Source organism: Aplidium turbinatum, chromosome 3 (genome assembly GCF_918807975.1).
Source record: "Aplidium turbinatum chromosome 3, kaAplTurb1.1, whole genome shotgun sequence".
In the NCBI taxonomy this organism is placed as follows: domain Eukaryota; kingdom Metazoa; phylum Chordata; class Ascidiacea; order Aplousobranchia; family Polyclinidae; genus Aplidium; species Aplidium turbinatum.
In genome coordinates this window covers 19,216,702-19,239,172 of record NC_137474.1, presented here as the reverse complement: position 1 = coordinate 19,239,172, position 22,471 = coordinate 19,216,702, and the positions used below count along the sequence as shown (strand labels likewise).

The following is a 22,471-nucleotide window of genomic DNA, read 5'->3' as shown; positions in this document are numbered from 1 at the left end:
TCCAAAGGCATGTATGGCTGGTTTTGAGTGTGCTTTTGCTGGCCGATGTTTATCGGCGAAAAATAGCCGATACATTATATCAGCTGATACACATCGGCTGACTGATATATCGGTCGAGCTCTACCTACTATCCATTCCTTTTTTCCAAAACCTTCTCTTTCTGCTTCAAATTTGACACTAAAAATTGCGTTTTCTTCCAAAACCACTTACGCGCCATCCCGTTTTTCGTGGTTTCCTCGAAATCACCGAAAGTGGATGTAAGCGGTTTTGGAAACAAGCTCTTCATATGTAAAATTCTTTACTTTATAGTAATCTTTAATATATGTTATCCATCCTTTAATTTAAATTACTTTATACAGAACAGTGACTGTAAACAAATTTTGTACTGAAAATATGACATATTGTCTTGGCTGTCTCGCATGATTTAAGGTTAAGATTTTTGAAAGAATGAAAAAGTCTAGGCCTAGGCAGTACTTACAGTGAACGAATCGCTATGAATAATGAAATGAATCATTGGGAACTTAACTTTTTAACTATTTGAAGCTCAAAAATAAATGAGCATTTAAAAAAAATATTTTTTTTGTACCACCCTACTGTGGACCATCCAGAATCTTTAGCCAAAACAGTTTATGCAATGATGGTGAAATGCTTGTATGGAGGACCTCAATGCTTGGCAAAAGCTTTGCCAGTCAAAAATATAGTTTCTGAATTTATCTTCAATCAATCATCGATCAAAGTTAACCTGCAATAACAGAAATTAACGAACAATCAGGAGGACAAGTATTAGGAATTATTGCAGATGGACATGAAACCAATCAAAAGTACTTTAAACTTGAATGCTTACTCAGAAAAACCATGGCCTCCAAGCAACAATATCTTTTTATTCTATGACTGACTATGTACGTAATAAAATGTCTCAGAAATAACTGGCTCATCGAACAGTTAGGTGACTGGGAATACAAGTTCCATGTAAAAGTTTCTGTTGCTGAGTGGAGTGATTTGAAGATGCTTCTTGCTGAGAGTTAACTCATTTAGTGAAATTGTCCAAGTTAACTGGAGTTGCTGTGTTACCGCAGCCCATTGAAAGTCAGAAAGTGGGTTCAATGGCCGTTTCAGCAAGTCCGATTCGGAGAGTTCCCTATTCGGAGATTTTTTGAAAATCCAACGACGTCTTCTGTTTATTTAGAGAATGTTGTATTTTATTCCACTATATCATTTTTTTTGCCATCTGACATTTGAAGAAAAATAAATTGAAATGAAATTTAGCAAAAAATGTTTCAACTATTGTACTAAAATGTTTGCTAATACAGTATGTTCTAATCCTCAACTATTACAAAATTCCGAATCCAACGACACCTTCTGTTTATTTAGAGAATTTTGTATTTTATTCCACAATATCGTTTCTTTTGCATTCCGACAAAGAAAAATAAACTTAATTGAAATTCAGCGAAAAATAAAAAGCAAATTTCATTTATTTTTGAGCTATTAAATTGAAACGTTTGCTCACATAAAATTGATATGTATCCTACGCCGCCATCTGTATCCAAACTTAGAATATATTCTCCAACCCGGCGGACAAAATGTTGGTTTTTGTAGGTTAATGGCCGCGATGGCCGTCTTTAGTTTCAAGAATAGTAGCAGACCCGAAAGTGAGCACTTGTTTACAAGTATTTTGTGATAAAACAGTGGCAGCACTGCAAGCACATCTAAATTTAGATCACATATTGATGCAATGATTGGTCTGAGGGGGTCGCAGTACAAAACAGGTTGAAAACCACTGCTCTAAGCTTTTGGTTCTTTAGGCCTAGTCACATATCTTTACCAACTTATCAACAAAATGTAGCGTAAACATAGCTTTAACATTAACCAAGTTCTAACTTAGCAAACCTGAAAAATGCTTGATTATTGTGAATCAAACTATATTTGGGTGACAAGCCAACAGGCTAAATGATAACTGAATTGAAGATTTGGCAAAACCATTTTATCAAATTTATAAAATCTGTTCTGTTTTAACTGCATTTTGTTGATATTAATTTGTAACTCCAGATGAAAAAGATTTTGGTTGGTGAAGATGTTGATGGCCCCACAATTCAGCTTTTACTCCATGCCATCTACAACTGTCAATTTGTTTATAATGGTTCGACTGCAAGTATACCAGAATCAGGTAGGTACTGGGTATTTTTCTTTGCTTCTTGTACAAATAGTTCCTGAAGACGAATCTGCTTTGACAAGCTGATGGTGACATTACTTTAATTGGTTTGCAACTAAATTGCTGTAAACGTTTATGACTTTTGTTAATTTCCTGTACTTACATTCATAGGTACCAACTTTTCAAAAAACCTTGGGGGAGGGGGCGAGAAAGTTGATGACGTCATAACCATAACCAGGGGTCGATCTTAACTTTTTTTTTCACTAGCCCACCGGACTAGTTGCTCCCCGTTTTCACTAGCCCGCACAATTTTTCACTAGTCCGACCAGTTTACTGACTTTTCACTTGTCTGATGACGTATTAAGATAAGTGTTTTGGCTAAGACTGAAACTAACTAAAGGCTTTCAGATTTCAGTACGCACAAGAGAGCAACAATATGCACAAAAACACCTTCTAGGTCACGGAGGCACACGAGCTCTTCAACTACGACAAGGTAGCAATCCAAAGAAGAGGGAAAAACGAAATAAAAGTCAAACAAATTATTGTTTGTAAAAATGTTCAAGCTTGGGGACGTATTAATATTGCACAGTAACGTTGTATCAGCATTTGATCATGATATATCAACAAAAAAACGTTAATTTCGCTAACTGCTGCTTGTTGGGATGCTGACTTCTTCGTGCTGGCGTGCTCACTACTACCACGTGTCGTGTCTAGCGAAAATGCGAGAAAAAAAGTAGTCACGACGTGCTCAGTTGACCGACTTTGCCGCCTTCTTCGTGCAATTTCGTCTCTGGCAAGCAAATTTTTGCAGTATTTCAGAGTGACATCGTCGATCGCCATTTTGTGAACCAAAACTTTTCACCGGCGAATATTTTCACTAGCCAATCGGACTAGTACTGCAACATTTTTACTAGTCCGCGCAAATTTTCACTAGCCATTGGCTAGCGGACTACCGCTAAGATCGAACCCTGATAACGCTATTTTACTCAATTAAAATTGTCTTTGATTAAGCTTACTGTCTTGTTTATATTGACACTTAGGTCACAAACCGATTTTATTAGAACAGCTGCTTGAAACGATTAGTTTTACGCATGCAGTACACCCAGTCATAAAAATTTTGATATTGTGAGCTCATGATAGGAACAGTTGGAAAACAAGTTGATTCATTTATTCTTCGTGCAAGTGAATAATAACGATCAAGACAGTGAAGTTATCAAAATAAAACGGAAAAAATCATGATCTCAAGCAGAGTGGACCCCCATCCCAGTATCAGTTTTATTAACCTCGTTTTGCTAATTACTTACCTTCAAAGCGTTAACAACGGCGAAGTGTTTTCTCTTCCGTTTTTTTTTTATTGAAAGTCTTATAGTCCTTTATCGAATACCGCATATACTCGAGTATAGGTCGAGAAAGTGATTTTCACCTCAAAAAGACAGGTTCAACTTATACACGGGACAAGCTGTTGTCTCCAGCTTGGCAGCCTTCAAAATTAACGCATTTTGCTGCGGCAAAATCATTGCCGACGTAGATGACGGAGTGTGAAACGACGTCGGCCGAAGTAAAAGTTTTGAATACGCTTATATGCAGTGATTCAAACTTCGTTTTCAAATTTTATGATCTCTTGTCAATTCCAAACTTTATGCACTTGTTGAGCAATATATAAAGCTCACGAGACAAAACAGCAGAAAGAGCTGTTTTAAGAGATCAACCTTTTTTTACGTGTAGGATATAATCGTTCTTATTACATAACATTCCATGATCGTTGATGAAGTCGATGTCAAGCCTTAGCGGCCGCATAAAACAATGATGTCAGGTTGGCTAGGTAATAATGGCGGTAAGAGACGTCGTTAATGCAGGCAATATCTGCGACCAAGACAATTAAACACCTTTTCTTTTATTGGTTTTCGATTTAATTCTCACACATTGCGAACGAAACAATGCTGTTTAATCATAATTGCTCTCACAGTGGGTCTAATTTAATTTAGTAGCGCATCTAATTTAGCTGGTTTACTTAATATTGCCTTGAATAGTTGCGTGACTGTTCCAGCAGTGTAAGTTATTCTACGATTAGAGATGTACCGATATATCGGTATCGGTGATATCGGCCATTTTTTGAGTATCGGTATCGGCAAAATTTGGCCGATACTGTGTCCGATACTAAACACGTAAAAAAAGGCTTTTGCTGCGGATTTTCTGCAGAAGCAAAGATATAGATTTTTTAAAGTGGTAACTAACGTCACATGAAGTAGAAAAATAACAACCTTTTCAAATTTTCGATACCTCACACTCCCATGACTTCATGCGCGCAGTGCCGCGCACCTTTTGGCATTGTTTGCTTACAGTGATTATTTCACTCAAACAAAACGTTTTGTTTCAGCAGTTTTGCGTTGTTCGATTCTTAAGTTGTGAAGGAGACTCAATTTCTCCAATATTTATCATTTGTGTTTCTTTTCTCTCTCAGCAGAGGATAAAACCAGGTCAAGACTACCCAGGTGGCGGGAATTTGTAGTTTTGCATCGTTTTTGCGTTGCTTGACGTTGGAGTGTGGATTGGTTGTTTTTGGTGGGCTGGTTCTGTCAGTTTATGATTTGGTTTCCGCCTTTTGTTGTGGTGGACTCACCAGGCTTGAACAAAGTCGTGGCGGAGTGGGTGGGCTCGGGGTGGGGGCGGTGGGTCTGCGAATCTTCACTGAACTAATCAATAAGTGGTCTTGTTGCTCCTTGGATGGCGGCCTCATTGTAGGGGGAAAGTGTCCTTCTCTGCTGTCGGCATGGGGCTGGGCGCTCACTGGTGCGGCGGGCTGTTGCGATTCGCTGGTCATAATGGTGTAGCTTCCACGCTAGCCATTTAGAGTTTTAGACCATCCGGCATCCAATCAACTATATGTTTCTCGGCAGCCGTTTTGTAGCAAGAATTGACATCGACAAGAATTGAAATGGCTAGTGTGGAAGCTGCACCGTTGTGGTTGCCGGGTCATGGCAGCTCGCTGTGCTGGTGAGTGCTCAACCTTGTGCTGGTGGTCGGGGGGGACACTCCTTTCTTCGCAATGAGGTCATCTTGGGCGCAACTGGACCATTTTGATTGGTTTGGTGAGGATTTGTGGTCCCATTGCTGTCTTTATGGGCCTACTTATTCTGCTGTGACATTGTTTGGGCTTGGTGAGTTTGTTGCGGCTAAGGATGGAAGTTAAATCGCCGACTGGTGCAGCCGGCTTGCTGAGGGCAGCCGAGTTGCTCAGGTTTTTTTAGCGTTTGACGGGGTGGGAGCGATGCAGAATTGTGCATTTTTGCTACCTGGGTAGTCTTGGCCTGGCAAAAGCTTTTCAACCAAACGACAAGCGCCCTTAGGTTGCACATTACTTGTCGAATAGTTTTTGTATGACTACACAAATCACTTGGTTTACATTTTACATCTTATTATCAATTATGATAGCCTATTTGGAGAGTTTGCGCAAACACTTTTTTTTCACAAACCCCAAGTATGATGTACAGTAATGTTTCTTCCCTTATACCCCAATTACGGTGGCCTTTCATTACTAAAACGTACTATTATGACACAACAATGTGGTTGAGATTGGATTCTTGAATCTTTAATAAATTATGCCAGTTGAAAGCTTTCTTTAATAGTTTTATGCAAATAAGGTAAAACTTAGCATTTGATATAATTCCTTGTAAATAGCCTACCAAAATTGCTTCTTTTTGTAACACCAAAGTATCGGCCAAAATATCGGTATCAGTATCGGCCTAAAAAAGTGATATCGGGATCGGCCTAAAAAAGTGATATCGGGATCGGCCAAAATATTGGTATCGGTACATCTCTATCTACAATCTACTTAAAAATTTCCATACCGTGCCCGTATGTCAATGAAAATACCTAAAAGAACCATCGAATGGTAGTGTCGGGAATAAGCTATTCAACTTATACGTATGGTAGAGGGAAATATCACCGATTTTCACCTCGCATTCGCTTTTTCGTTACCACGCGTTTTAACTTTGAAGTTGCTCCTCAGGCGCGGGAAGTTAAGCAGTGTGTGATGTGAGCGTGCGTGCCGTACGCATCTCAGTAGTAGTTCATGTTCCAGAGAAAGCCATGTGATCAGCTGCTGTTTTGCAGGCTAGAGCAACATAGGTTGTTTTTCGCTTTCGGCATTCTCTGAGTCCGTTTAAATTATCTAAGTCTCTTTCGCGAAGTATTTTATCTTCGAAACACCACTTGTAATTAGCCATTTTTGTTGCCCCTCAACCATAAGTTTACGGGGAGCGGGGCCCTCCCGGAAGTCGGCACATATGCTTACATTTATCATTGATCTCATGGATTTTATACGTTTTGTTCTTGTGAATATGTCACAAAGGATTGGGGATGTTAAGAATATATATTTATGAACAGTATGAACAGACTTGTAATGAATTGAATATTTCTTTTTGATATCGATGGCTAATGAGAACACTAACTATATTTAATCAAAATGGTATTTCAGAAGAAATATTACCTTCTCCTGTGCTTGAAAGCGTGAATTTGGACAAGTTCATCAAAACTGCTTCTAATTACTTTTCGATCAATGTAGCTGGCTACTATCAAAAGGTATTTCTGTGAAGATTCTTGTTTCAGAAAGAGATCGTTTGTATGTTTGTTTGAGGTCAAATTTTAGCGGCTTACAAAATTTATTATTTCATAATGTTTCGTGCAATGATTGCATGGCCTTTGTCGTTATTTAGATTCCATTTCTGCACTGGCGGCATTTAGTAAATTCATGTGATGGTAAAAGATCACCAAGTTTTTGAATTGTTACTTGTCAGTTTAGACTTTAGAGTAAACGTGGTCATTGCTAGTATATTGTTAATGATATATTGTTTCCAGGATGAAATACTAAAAACTACTGAACCTCCTTTGAGACGGAGTTGCAGAAGGATTCTCAAAAAGAGCAAGAAGAAAAATAAAAAAATGTATTTTGTTACTATGTCATTACATTTGGCATGCAGATGATGACTGTTACTGATGAGAATGTTATTTTACTATGCTGCAAGTTTTCTAATTTTTTACTTCATTTTCACTTTCAGTAAGTTTTGTTTAAACATTCTGCATTGTACTTTCACAAATCTAAAATAGATGGAGGTAATTTTTATTTAATGATATAAATTCAACCTCTACTAGGCACTAGGCAGTAAGGCGATGTGAAAATAAAAAAAAATTAAAAAATCAAAAATCGAATTATCACACAGGGTGAGTATTGCTATGTAGAGTATTTCTGTAAAATTTCACGCAAAAATATTCAGTAACCTTAAACATGTAGTCGATTTTGTCCTTGGCATTTGTTGCCAGCACACAGTTGCCAGATACAAATTTTTTGAAGAAAAAACTTTGTTTATCTTTTTTAAATTGTTAAAATTTCCAACTTTAACAACCACAACAACAATTACATATGATGCGACTGCTAATTGCCCTTTTAGGTAAAGGCTGGCGGTGTACGGTAAGATATTAAACAATCACCTGGCAACTCTATTTTTGCTTGGTCAGCAAAAACTGATGATATTAAAGCCTTTTGCACTTCTATGGCAAGAGTAGGAATGCACTGTGCATAAGATGACACTTTGGTTTTGTTGTAGTAATATGTATTACATAATCACACAACGCACTGCATTAATATTCGATTGTTTTCGCCGATTTACATTTGTTTTTTGACAGATATAGTAACTGCAACTCTCCAATGGTAGCTTACACATCAACCAACCAACTTTATATGTGCTTGTAAAACGTGCACAAACGAATGAAGAATAAAGACAATGAACAAGAAACAATGGTGAATATCAAAAAATTATACTGCAGCCAATGAAAGAAAGTCAGATTTCGTGTCTGCTTTCGGCAAGACCCTAAGCGAAGCAATTCTCGCCCGAATGAAACCATCCTGTCGTTGATGGCCAGCAACACTTCCACAGGCGTTAGTGACTTCCCAAATGAGACGTTGCACAGCCTGAGTATGGGCAGGAAAATAAGGGCATTCAAACTTTGTGTTTATCAAACTCTTTAGTTCATCCATATTCAATTGTTCAAGTGTGAAGTAAGGATAGACTCGGTAAACGTGGCATGGTCCCAATCAAAGAGCACAGTGAGTTGGCATCCAAATTTAATTTATATGGTAGACGAGTCAATATAAGGTTGAACCCCAAAAAAATTGATACAAAAGGTTTTTCAACGGATTCTGTTACCTATGGGCCTACTAAATAACATACTAAAAGTCTACCAAAATCGGCCCTCCAGAAAGGGGTCATTTTCAAGATGGCGTCCAAGATGGCCGCCGAGATGTTATATTGCCTATATCTCAATTGCTATTTAAGCTAGAAAGGCGGTTTAGGTGTCTATCCCTAGGTTTTCGGGGTCAATCAATCGAATTAAGTAGGTTAAATTACGATAGACTGATTATCTACTGAGATACGTATGATTTGTATATAATATACGACTTGGAGGAGCCCGGGGACATTTCGGACGCAGCGATAGGCCAACATCAGACAGAGCAGAGCACGATATTAGCAAATTCACTTGAGGCTTGAGATAAACCGCAAACAAAATCATCTTGACTTCCATTATGTAACACAAGCTTGAGAAAAGTGGTTTTCCAACATTTCAGTTTCTATACGTTTGGCAGCTTGATAAGCCGAATAGTGGTAAAATTTTCAGAGACAACTCTTCACTTTTCATCTGAATAAATTCCATATGTATTGGTGCAAAACGGTTTCCAGTAAACTTTAAAATAAAACGTTTTTTCGAACACAAAACACTCGAAAATCCGTCCGTAGTATCCCCAATCTCCCCTAATAAGATGGAATTATCATAACAGCATATTACATGCGGCATAACAGGTACTATCAATACAGGCATCTAAGAAAAACTGCAACCAACAGGAGGCTCATACTTGGCCTCCTACAGCAGATGAATACAGGGGATTAATCTGTTCTAAAGAATGGCGTACCATTAAAGTCTGGACACAGACACATTCAGAAAATCATCGGAATTACAACAGTAGGCTACAAAGGTAAATCGTAAACCAGGGTGATCTACCGGTTTGTTGTCTTATTGCCTACGGCTGTCTCTATTCATCATCTTCCGACTCGTCTAGAAGAAACTTGTTATGTGGATTGTCACATTCTTGCAGTTTGCATGGTCCACATGCAGCGGTACATGGTGGTCCGTATCCTCTACAGGAGCAGCGGAGTGTCTTACAGGCAGTGGAGCAGTTGCAATGAATGACCTTCAAGAGACTGTTTGGAGTAGCCTTCATTTTTGACATAAGTGGGATGAGCCGATTCTTTTGCAGGTTCCACCCCCAATTCATGACATCCATACTCTCTGCTTTTCCCATCCAGACCATTATCTGGTAGTAAACTCGACGACAGTGAAATTGGGTAGCAGATTCAGTTGGTGGCAGACTCTCGGGCGTTACAAATGATGAAGCAGAGACAACTTTCTTGCTGAAGGTGTTGTATCGCATTGTCGCAAGGGAATCTGTGCTCTGGCCATCAAAGAAGACAGCCATTACTTATTGAAACTTGAAACTTGGCACCCAAGGTCATCGATTATCTCTGTGGTCTGGTTTGGGACAGTGAATGCTTTAGCACAAGACCGAAGAACAGGATCTCCATGCACAAGTTTCCGAAAAGCACTCTTTTTGCAAACACCGAATATCCGAGACGTAGTGCCACAACCAGTCATGGCATGGATAAATATCAACTCAGAACACATGTCATGTCCAAAGATTTTTTTCAAACGGTTGATGTTGTATACTTTGGTACTGCCATCAGCTTTGGACTTGTCTGACCTGAAATAAAGGCCCTTATACTGTCTTGTCCCCGGAGTACATGTCTATCATTGGTAGATACCTTACTAAAGACTGGCCTGGGTGTTCCTTTCCCTGATAAATAGTGTGCATCATCCCCTGCCAGCCTGGCGTGGCCTGCTTGAAGTTGAATGACAACTCCCAAAGCAGATCAACCATGTTGGCACATGCAGTGAGAATCGGAAGTTCTCTGAATGTGATGTCTTGTCGAATATGTTTTGCAAAACGATGCTCAATTATCGCAACCTTGGGCGTCTCTACAATGTTCAGTTTTAACTTTTCGTGCCTTGGGATAATCTGGCCTGTTTCCTGTCCTGGTGTCAAGGCGGCTATCATGCCCATCCCGTGAAACGTTCCTTTCCCATCAATTGTGAGAATGTTATGATCTACATTGTCTGCTGCGAATAGCAAGTTGTTGTCCAACACATCAATATCCTTACCAAGCATGTTTGGTGCAGAACAATTTGCGGCATTCATTTCAAACCTCTGCATTTCGCCATACGAAGAGCAGAACCCCATCTGACACAAGCTATCCAAAAGAAACCGCGATCGATTTAGATGGTGCAGTTGCACTGAAAGGCCAATTTGCAAAGGGGCAATAACAGCTCGTGGTCGGACTGCCTGTATGATTGCATGACCAATAATAGCAACTTTTCGCTGTGTGCCTTTACCTACAAACAAGGCATTGAACACAACGTATAGTGATTTTGGAATATAATCAAGAGCCGCCTGGATTTTAAGTGTCTCTGTAGTCGGGTACTGGTCATTAACGGATGGCACATTTGTCTTGATGTCACTCTTTATGAGCCTGGCAGCTGCTTCAAGTCATGCTCTCTTCTGTGACTCTTCATCACCTTCTTGGTTTGTGCTTGCGAAGTATGACCTGAGGATGCTTCCCGTTTTCTCTCTCAGCGTCACTATGTCCTCTAAACCTTTTCCTTCTGCAATAATTATGGAGTTTCCATACCGTTTCTTCAGGTGACTTTTTAGGTATTGATTGCCATAAGGGAGGGAACCGTCCTCAGATAAATACTCTTTCATTTCACACCTTAGATCAGAAACAGTCAGCTGTTCTTCATCATTCATGGCTAGGTACGCACACATCTTTGTGAAGGCTTGCTCTTGATCCTCATTCTTTGGCCTTCCAGCTTTCCTAGGCTTTGAATCGCGATCAGTCTGAACCTGCAAGGGGACATCACGGCTACACCTGAAATGGCTGCTACATACTTTGTGATATACGCAGTCTGCAGCATGTAGATCACCACTTTAGTATTTAATTCTACCTTTGACTTTCAAAGACCACTCATCATGGCGGTTTTCACTGCAATCCAATATTGCCTTTGCGAAGATATCAGTTTTCACATAACTATAGTCTTCACTTCCATCATGAACATTATTTCCGCAGAAAAGGCAATCGGTCTTGGTATTGAACAGACCCTCAGAGTCCCTAGTACCGGTACTTCTTTTATAAGTGCTGGTGGAATAAATCTTTTTGACTTTAATAACAACGATAACTTTGCTTGCATTGTGATGCGACTATGCACGCATTCATGTGATTATGATGTCACAAACACAAGAACAATAAAAACTTGAATACCACCATCTACCCAATACGCAAAATTATTTAGAAATATGCTGTACATTTCTTTGAAAATGACCCCTTTCTGGGGGTCCGATTTTGGTACACTTTTAGTATGTTATTTAGTATGCCCATTGGTAACAGAATCCGTTGAAAAACCTTTTGTATCAATTTTTTTGGGGTTAGGTGCCTTTTTTCCGTATATTGACTCGTCCATGGGGTAAAAGTGCGGACAGAAACATCACCAGAGTTACTGCCTTTGCAAATATTTTCGAACATGTTCACAGAAGAAGATCGCAGAGCAGGATCATTACTGAATACCAGGGCATTGTCACATTCAGATGTACCAGGTGCAGCTGGTTCGAAAGGAGAGTCAATTTCTTCATCAATTGCTGCAGAAAACTGCTGTTTTTTCCAGTTCTCTTCCTCTATCACTTGTGACTTCTTTGCTGCAGCGAAATCATCTCCTCGCTGTTGTTTGAGGCTCTTGAAAAACAAGTTTTTTGTGTGAATGATAAATGTAAATAATATAAAATAATCCATGTAAATCAGTTCAGTTTGTTTTTATTTCTGATTGTCACAACGAAAAACAATATATGCCAAACATAACAAATAATACTCTTTCGGACAAATGGCAGTAAAAATCAGTGATAGTCAAAAAAAATCTTCTTGCCATAGCACGACTAGCTTTAGTGAAAGCACAAGTCTGCCTTTACAGACATAGAAATCAGACATCTGAATCACTATCCCACGAGGAAATGCTTTAGGAAAACGAAAATTCCTTAAACCACCTACTATCTAGAGTTGGTTGCACTACATCTGCAATGGTGAAGTGGGGTTGTAGAATTGGCAGTAACCCATTCTCCTTCTCATATGGCTCCATTCAACAAATGTTGTTAGAAGAGCCACGTTAATGACAACAACTGACCAACCCCAGTACACAACATGGGACATGTCTATGCATGACCCATTGACCCTGTAATCAAAGAATATACTTATAAAAGCCTTATATTTCATAGAAAATTACTACACAAAAAAGTTTGAAAAGATACCGTATGTAAGAACTTACCTTTTTGTTAACTCTCTTTTGAAGCATTTTCTTTGTCCTTTTGTCAAGAGGCCCAATTTGGTATAACGGTGCTTCTACTCCAGGATAACGCTGGGAGAGGGGAAACCTCAATTGTTTTAGGAATGCAATCTTCATTTGAAAAGAGAATAGTTAGCTTTTTTCCCAGCTTCCTGAAAAGTTAATTCCTTATGAGTGCTTTGTCTCTGTAAACGTGCAATTAATTATTTCAACACATTAAGGTTTTGAAAAGTGTCTGCTAGTTGGTTATTGTAGCCTATGTGTCCTGTTCATTCATGCAAGCTATATGTTAGTATTTTTAACAATTACCCTTCATCCATACGAAGATATACGAGTTGGTCTATGTTTTATGTCACTACCAAGCTTAATTAAAACCTGTCAGAGAAAAAGTTGCAGTAAAGTACTTGAGTATCACCTTTAACAAAGTAGCCTTCAGAATGCAAGAACATATCGTAGTGTTGGTAAATCAGCAGTGCAAAGCTCCTTGGAGGATCCAATGACAGAAGAGCTTTCCATGCTTGTACTCTCTTTTTAGAACTTTTAGGCATGATTTAACAGTTAACAATGCTACCCACAACAAGGTCAGCTTGATGAACTAAAGATAATATGTGAAGAGATTAAGATATTTTTTGAAAAAAAAACATAGCCCACTTACAGTACACAGAACTAAGAATTTAAGTGCTGAAAACTTAGTTGTCTGAGCATTCCGTAATACTATGAACTTTATTAGTGTCATTCTCAAAGCTACATATAAAAAATGCAGAACCACAAACAGCAACTTCACCTGAATAAGCAGTTCTTATTCCAGAAGACCTGATAATTACAGACACTGCCTCTTAGGCCTACTTTACACAATTTGGAAAACCTAGCCTAAACTAACTTTGAACCGAAGCCTAAATGAGTATTTAACAACCAAGCATAAAATCATAGCAAACATTTCGGCTGAACACAACTTATCTGAATTTTGCAGCCTTATCTTCAATAATAATCAGCAATTCAGCATCTCAAGCTATACCGTAAATCTCTCAGCAGCAGACAGCAATCGCTCGCGCGTGTGTGCGGCACACAACGCGTTTTTCCTAACTAGCCATTCAGAGCGCGCTACCAGAATCACGTGGATTGATGCGTTGTGATAGTATTTTTTGTGGAATCACCTTGCAAGAATTAGAAAATACTAACCTTAAAACGCTTACATGTTTACGGATACTGGATTTTATTGCATAAAACTTCACAAAAATACTCTACACAACAGTAGTCACCCTGTGTGATAATTCGATTTTGTCCATTCAAATTTCACATCGCCTTACTAGGCAGTGATAAAGCAATGAAATTAAAAAATTTTGAACTTGTCCAAGCGTTTTTAAAATAATGATAGTCATCTACTATGCATAAGTCGACATAAATTCCACATTTATGTGCAATCCATTTTTGTGTGCCTTGTCTGATATGTTTTGGCCACTATAAGCACTAAGCAGATCATGTTCTTATGCCTGATCCTTCGCATGCTGATCCTATTCTTTGAAGAGTTCTCATTCAAATATTCATCCAATCATATTTTTACAGCACACTGTGTGCCTATGGGACTGGTTTTGATGACTTAGATTTAGCTGTTCATTGATCATCATCCAAATCTGACTTTATCCTCACTGGTTGGCCGATTTTTTTGCTTGCAGCGATTGTCTTTACGCCTATTCTCCATCTCCTTGTCCATCGCACCTTCTTCCTTCATACCAATTTTGTGTGCTTCATTTTTTGCCTGTTTTTCTTTCCATGGTTTTTGGACGTCCCCATTTCCTCTTCCCATCTACCTTCAAAGTCAATACCTTTTGAAGAAAATCTCTTCCCTCCTCAGCACATTACCCTGCCATGTTACTCCATTTTCCTTTACAAGTTGGTCTAATAGTCTCCCTTACCTCTAGTGCATCCATCAGTTTTTGTCTTTTTCTTTGTTTTTACTTCACACATTGCTCTCATCAAAATTTTGATATTGTTAGCTCACGATAGGAACAGTTGGAAAACAAGTCGATTCATTTCCTATTTGTGCGAGTGAATAATAACGATCAAGACAGTGAAGTTATCAAAATAAAACGGAAAAAATCATGATCTCAAGCAGAGTGGACCTCCCCGCACTTTTTGTTCTCGTAAATTTTGCCAGTTCACTTTCTCTTAGTATCCATGTCTCGCTACCATACAATATTGCAGGCCGCAAACAACTCCGGTAGAGTTTTCACTTAATTTCTAACAAAAAATTTGTTCCATGTAACATTTCTCCACGTTTCCGGAACTTTGCCCAATCTAGTCTTGCTCTTCTTATCACAACTGCTTCACATCCACCACTTCCATGTATCTGATCATATTTTCAAAACCAATTACAGCCATTTTAGTAAAGCGATCCGTATGTTTTGTTTTGGTAGTGATCATAATGAAAAAGAAATGGACAAGCTGCCCGAAAACAATACACAAGGTATTTTTAATATTGTAATTTTGAATCGGGTTTGCAAACTGTTAAGAGTTTATTTCTGAGTTAGTAAAATAGGTTTGATGCAGCCAGTCTATTGTTCCACATCCGCCCTTACACCCATAATGGATGTGACGCACATTATAACACGTTGCCTTTCAACCTTGCTATAGTTCAGGATGAATGCTCTGTTGGAGAACTTCCCAGTAGTTTTCCATCTGATGCAAAGAAGATTGTTTCCCGAAGAAAGTGCAGAGTGAGTTTGTATGTAATGAAATACTTGTTGAGTGGGCTATATAGTATATATATAGAACAAATAAACCACAACGTTGTGCAATGTGCATTGTGCAGTAAGTGTTAGTTTTGTATATTAGTGTAAGTGAAGCAAAGATTTAATTTCTAGATTTTCAATTGCGTCTTATCTATCATTGCAAAAGCTGCTAAAAGTACAGTGTTGAAAAAATAAAAGTTTAACACACTAAAAGTTGTTTGTAAAGTGTAACGAGAAAGAAAAGTTACTTTAACAACTTCTGTCTTTACTTTAAATATGACATCATTATTGAAACTTGACATCATATACCTTTCACAGAGGAAGCTGCCTCCAGAAACTTTCCCATGCACCACATGTTGCAAAACCTTTCAAACCAGGTGAAGTGTGTGTGAAACTAACAAAAGTGGCAACCTTAATCAAGTACCCGCATTTTTTGTTTTGTCGTTGTAGCAAACCAGGACGTATGTCAGTTCAGAAGTTACCAGGGTTGCCAAATTATTATTAAATGCAAATTTATTTTCTTTAATATTTCATGAAAATGTAATGATTTATAAAACTGCATTACGGTAAATTTATTTCATTATGTATATACTGGAAAATACAATTATATACAGAAAAATTTAATATATACAATTATACATGTTTTATCGAAATGCATTTTCAATTCAAAGTGGCATGAAACTATTCTAAAATATATGCGTTGAGAGTCACGCTATTATCCGAATTTAAGCAAAAGACTTTTCTTTAAAATTTAAGTGTAAGAACCAGAGATGGACCGGTATATCGGAATCGGCAATATCGGCCATTTTTTTAGAATTGGTATCGGCAAAATTTGGCCGATACTGTAGCCGATACTAAACATATAAAATAGCGTTTGCTGCGGATTTTCTACAGAAGCAAAGATATGGATTTTTTAAAGTGGTAACTAACGTCACATTGATGTAGAAAAATAACAACCTGTTAAAACTTTTGATACCTCACACTCCCATGACTTCTTGCTCGCAGCTTTTGGCATTGGTTGCTTGCAGTGATTCTTTCACGTAAACAAAACGTTTTGTTTCAGCCGTTTTACGTTGTTCGATTCTTTAGTCGTGAAGGAGACTCAATTTATCCAATATTTATCATTTGTGTTTCTTTTTGACTCTCAGCAGAGTATAAAACTTGTAAAAGTTTTTCTTCCATGCGACGTGGTAGGCACTTTAACGAAACACACTCTTCGAAAAAACGTACACGGAAATCAGCTGATTTCGGTCATGTGACTCAACACGTGATATTCGTGACTCAACAAGTGGTTTGGTTACGTGGTAAACAAAGTACGTTTTGACTTCGAAGTTCAGTGAAACAAAATATCCATTAATGAATATGTAATGTAGTCAAATCCCATATCAAGAATAAGTCCATATTTTTTAAGGTTTACATCAGCTCCAGAGATCAGTGGGTACAACAAGACCTTTTACTGATTGGTTCAGTGAGGATTCATGGTCCGGTTGCTTTCATTTTTAGTGAATAGACTCGTTTTCAATTCATTCTTATAAGACATTACGTAATGAAGTAATATGTGATTGTGATAAGGTTGGAAGACATTACGTCATGTATTTTCAATACAAATTGAAGTTTAAAATTTATTCTATTGTTCATAGTCGTAATCTGCCATGACATGGTTTAGCTTGATGAGTTCATTACAACGAAAGGAAGAAATTAAATCACAAACTGATGGAACCAGCTTCCTAAAAACAACCAAGTTACATGGATTTTTTAAACGTGTAGCAACATAAAAACGATGTAAAATTATACATTTTTACTACTTCGGTAGTCTTGGCCTGGCAAAAACTTCTCAACCAAACGACAAAACCCTTAGGTTGCACATTACTTGTCGAATAGTTTTTGTACGACTACACAAATGGCTTGGTTTTTATGTTATTATCAATAATGATAGCCTATTTGGAGAGTTTGTGCAAACCCTTTTTTAATTTTTCAGAAACCCCAGTAATGTTTCTTCCCTTATATCCCAGTCCTCAATCACGGTGGCCTTTTGTTACTACCACCTATTATTATGACATAATATTGCGGTTAAGATTGGATTCTTGAATCTTTAATAAATTGTGCCAATTCAAAGCTTTTTTTAATAGTTTATGCAAATAAGGTCAAACTTAGCATTTGATATAACTCCTTGCAAATACCAAAATCGCTTCTTTTTGTATCACTAAAGTATCGGCCAAAATATTGGTATCAGCCGAAATATTGGTATCGGGCAGAGGTGGGCACCCGCTACTTTTAAAGTAGCACGCTACCCGCTACCGCTATTCGGGCCAAAGTAGCGTGCGCTACCGCTACTTTTTCCGCTACTTTTGTCTAAAGTGACACTAGGAAACACTCAAGTCTCTAGTGACGCAAAAATGATCTTGAAAACGAATGTTATCATTCGTTTACGCTGTCATTTTAACGTCGTTATAGAAAACACATTCTAAGGGAAATTTATTGTTATGCATCTTTCAAAAACACGAGCATTTCAAAATGAGAGTCACTAAGTTCTTCCAGCTTTAGCTTAAACACATCTTTTTCAACAGAGAAAAGTCTCTCCACCGCAGCACTGGAAGGAATAGGGGTGTTGTATTTAAAGAACAGATGTTTTAACTCGGTATTCGAAAAGCTCAAGAACTTGCTCTTGTCCGAAAAAAAGACGTTCATAATTGCTGCTTCCTTCTGCACTGACGTTTCACGGGATGGCACCAATACACCAAAAAGTTCATCCTCGGAGTCATGACTGGTGTTGCGTTGGTGTCACTCTTCTCGGTATCAACCTGACTTGATGTCTCCCGCAACAGTCGATTTACATCTGTCTTAACTTTTTCTTGCAGTGCGTCAGCATCATCCGTGGAAACGTAGTGCAGAAATTGTAGCCATGACGTCTTGAAGAAGAGATGAAGACATGATGCCATAACGCATTTTATGTCGTTGAAGCACTTGTTGAATCCTTTCTTCACCCCTTCAAGGACTTTCACTTTCAACTCTTCACAGGTCACAAGATCACTGATCTCGGTCAACTTCTTCGCGCAAATTGTGATGGTTGGAAGCAAGACTACGTAATACGCCTTGGACTCGCCATGGAGAATGTCTAAAGCCTGGCAGATAGGCTTCATCACAAGGAGATATTCGCCGAAGAAGTTGACGTCAGCTAGAAAAGACCGAAACTTTGCAACCAAACCGATTGTATAGCTGCTTGACCATGCCAGTATTGCCAAAAAACAAGCATTTTTTTCAATTTAAATTAAAAAGTAGCGGTAGCGGGAGTGCGACTGAAAAAAAGTAGCGCCGCTACCGCTACTTTGGAGAAAAAATAGCGCCGCTACTGCAGCCGCTATTTCAACAAAAAGTAGTGCCGCTACCGCTACTTTTACCAAAAAAGTAGTGCGCTACTGCCCACCTCTGGTATCGGTACATCTTTAATTCAAACAGCTGGTTTCAAACTCAAATTGTTTTGAGAGCCAAATAAATACTTTGAATTTACGAGGGTTGTAATACATAATAGGAAGTCAATAAACATAATAACACAGCGTAACTGCAATAAAAGAAATAGTAGCAAAAACAAAGAAATAGAAAAACATCTAAGAACGCAACGGCTTGGACGCCCGGAGCAAAAGTCCAACATTCCAACAACCAACTTTCAAAAAGCGCTAGGAAAAAACTAGAAGAACTGTTTGCCGCAAATACCAAGTTGGACCATTGTGACAAAGGTACAAAACGTCAACAGACAATGTTATGGTGATGAAATAGTATGAGTTGCTCGCATGCAAAAAATGACACGACAGGGGCGCTCAAAAGTTGTGTGAAGTTTCATGGGCATTTTCAGAGTTTTTAGAACAAGTTTAATGTGAATCTTTTTTAAATCTATACAAAAAAATGTGGCACCTGAACAGTTACTGTAATTGTTAATTACTTGAAAGTGCAAAAATGCATCGTGGGCCGCACCAAAACGTATTTGAAACAGCAGCCGCGTATTTGAGACCCAACAGTGGTTCTCAACCTTTTTGTTTTGGCAAACCCCTTTTGGTGTCTTCGAAGCAGTTGCAGACAACAAAAAAATGTATCTAAATTTTTGGTATACAGCCCTATAGCTTCTCCTAATGGGAAAAAAAAACGTTTCATAACTTACGAAGCGACACACTTAGAAGGATTTGATAAACTCGTGACGCACTTATGGCGATGACAATTGCTAACATTGACAAAGTTATGTTATGAGCTATGCTATATGTTAGCTGCGGTATGTTAGCTTGCGGTGGGATGGCGCAGCGAATAAGGCGCTCGCTTTCCAATCACGCAATCCTGGTTCGACTCCCGGCTTATGCTGGTTGTTGACAAACACCGCTCACCTCTACCCAGGGTGTAATAAATTGGGTGGGCGTAATTGCTGAAGTAAAGGCGGCCGAGAGAAAGGAACTGGCCACCCTACTCTCGTTAGTGCCGATGGCTTAGTATAATGAGAACCTTATCTTCTCATCCCCCAATGCTTGGATTCAAGTATGGGACTCACCTTTACCTTTTTTTTTACCTATATGTTAGCACACAGGATCAAAAATCAGTAATCCATAGGCTTATGTAATGCTTTTCTATCAATTTTATCAAAAATTAATGGAATTTTATTGACTTTTGCAAAGAATATCTCCCTTTTGTTGTAATCACAGGAATAGCAAAACTGTGAAGGCTAATATGCTGCTGACGTTTGTATTTCTAAGTTAAACATCGGTCAACAATCTGTTGTCTCAAAAGAATTAAGTTAAATGTACAGCAGTACAGCCTTATAAAAGATTAAACTCTGTAATATGAATTTTCAGTTAGGAAACCGAACAGCAATGTCGTTTAAAATTTTGAACAATGCATCAGGGCGGCGCGATGCACAGTTTGAGAATCATTGTAATACACAAATAGTGTAGGCTACAGTATAACCAATTTTAAATGTACTTTATCAATCATACTGCTAACTCGGAACTTTCATAGACCCCCTGAAAACACTTTGCGGACCCCCGATTGGGAACCACTTGTTCAGAACGTAATCGTCTGAGAAAAATTGAAGGAAGCATGGCCTAATGCCTCCCCTGTGTAGGTCATGGACACATCTTGGTTGTAATCTCGAATCGGACTGGTGTTGTGATAAAAGCTTTTGTTTTTGTAATCTTCGCATTCTTACAACTAGTTCTGAGGTTTTCGTTGTTTTGGCATTTGTGTTTTACGTGTGCTTGTGTGCTAACTGCAAGTTGATGTTCTGTTTGGTAAGTTTTTCAACGTTTGCGCCGTGCGGTATATTAAAAGCAAGCAGTGCGCTGTATTTGGATGGTCATTGAATTTGAAGGCCATGCGCTCATCATAATTACATCTTTAATCAAAAACGTTAGTACCGTGTGACTGCGTTTGTTTGAAAAGCAGCATGCTGTGAGAACCTGCTTTTTCAATGCCTTGATTTATTTTTAAATAAATTGTATGTTTGGTAATGAGCTTGTTACCTCTCAACAACCGCATTCCGCCTGCAGGTCAACCTGGCAACAACATGCTAAGCGATGCGGATCAAACAAGCCACTACGTCGCACATTGACATCTCGGAGAAGCTCATGCGATATTTGTGGAAAGTCCTTCACCAACAGTTATGTGATGCAGGTACTCGCACTCTCGCAGACACAACACCTATCACACTGTTCACCATGATTTGTGATGTCCAAGAAAACTAAATAAATTTTTCTGTTCTTTGAACCGCTGCTGCAAAAACAGTACATTTGAAGCTGTTGACTGTCTCGTAGACTATATCATTAGTATAAGCCTTGCTACTCACACAACAAATCGATTTCGTCATACTGCTACAGCATCGTCAGTCTGATAACGTTACATAACGTTATCGTGCGTGATATAATTTACTAACGGACGTAATTTTGGGGCAAGACGTCTTGGCTCAGCATAAGCACGTAAAAATTAACTTTAGAGGTAGTGGGGTATGGGCTTATATAAATTATTAGCTGATAGCTGATATCTAGCTAAATTAGCTGATATCTTGCGAGTATACGGTATGGGCTTTAGCGATATCTAATCTAGCATATCTAGCGACTTTAGTTGAGACGTTTTCGCTGAGACTTCATTTGATTAACCATTATTGTTAACAACGCAACGCCGTTTGACAACTGTTTAATTATTTTTGCTGAGACTTTATTCGATAAACCTCTATAATTAGCTAACTCCTTTGAATATACTGTGAGATTTTAGAAACCTCCGAAAAAGGCGGGTCTGCTACTATTCGGCTAGTCCGATTGGGCTAGTCCGATTCGGCTAGTCCGCTTCAGCTATTACCCTATTCGGCTACAGCCCGATTCGGCTAGTCCGATTTGGCTAGTCCGATTGGGCTAGTTCCCTATTTGGCTACAGTCTTTTTCAGTTAGTTCCCTATTCGGCAATTTTTTGAAAATCCAACGATAATCCTTCTGTAATCTGACAAAATTCTTCTGTAAATCCAACGACGCCTTCTGTTTATTTAGAGAATTTTGTATTTTATTCCACAATAGGCTATTGTTTCTTTTGCATTCTTGCATTTTATCCAGTGTTTTTTATCCAGTTTATCCAGTGTTACCTTTGAGTGCCTTCCCAGACGGCAAAATCAGTCATTTTTTAATGTAAAAATGGTGGATTTTACTGTCTGGGTAAGCCATGTGACAAATTAAAGCCTTCGGTTGCGTCATAATGAATTGCGTGTAATTACCACCCCTTGACGGAGGAGCAAGAATACGCGCGCCGGTATTTAAAAGAGAATAGCTGAGAAAAAAGTGGGAAGCGAGGTAAAGTTGTTTACCATAGAAATGCTTGTCACAAAGCAATAACGAAATTCTGGAAAACCTTTTCGAATGCGCTGATTAATGATTTTAATTGGGAAAGAAAGCCAAAAGTAGACATTTTTTTATTCAGGTTAAAGTGAAACCACTTTACGTTGGACTAAAGTTTAAAGTAACTATCAAGTTGCCCTGCAAAGCGGAAGATCAAAGTTCGCAAAACCAGTCCTAAAGATGATTTTGCCCAAAAATTAGGTCGTTGAAATCAATGCTTAATTACTCGTAACTTTCACGTG

At 38.5% G+C, this 22,471-nt stretch overlaps 1 protein-coding gene across 2 annotated transcripts in view; it reads left to right on the top strand.

Moving 5' to 3' along the window:
• The window catches only part of LOC145766910 (uncharacterized), a 91,916-nt gene that overhangs the window by 20,174 nt on the left and 49,271 nt on the right, over window positions 1-22,471 (top strand). For both annotated transcript variants that reach the window (XM_082578617.1, XM_082578616.1), the window contains exons 2-8: window positions 2,047-2,164; window positions 6,627-6,730; window positions 7,007-7,092; window positions 15,058-15,107; window positions 15,275-15,357; window positions 15,691-15,749; window positions 20,898-21,021. In XM_082578617.1, the coding sequence (XP_082434743.1) occupies window positions 2,047-2,164; window positions 6,627-6,730; window positions 7,007-7,092; window positions 15,058-15,107; window positions 15,275-15,357; window positions 15,691-15,749; window positions 20,898-21,021 (624 nt within the window). The remainder of the gene's footprint in view (window positions 1-2,046; window positions 2,165-6,626; window positions 6,731-7,006; window positions 7,093-15,057; window positions 15,108-15,274; window positions 15,358-15,690; window positions 15,750-20,897; window positions 21,022-22,471) is intronic.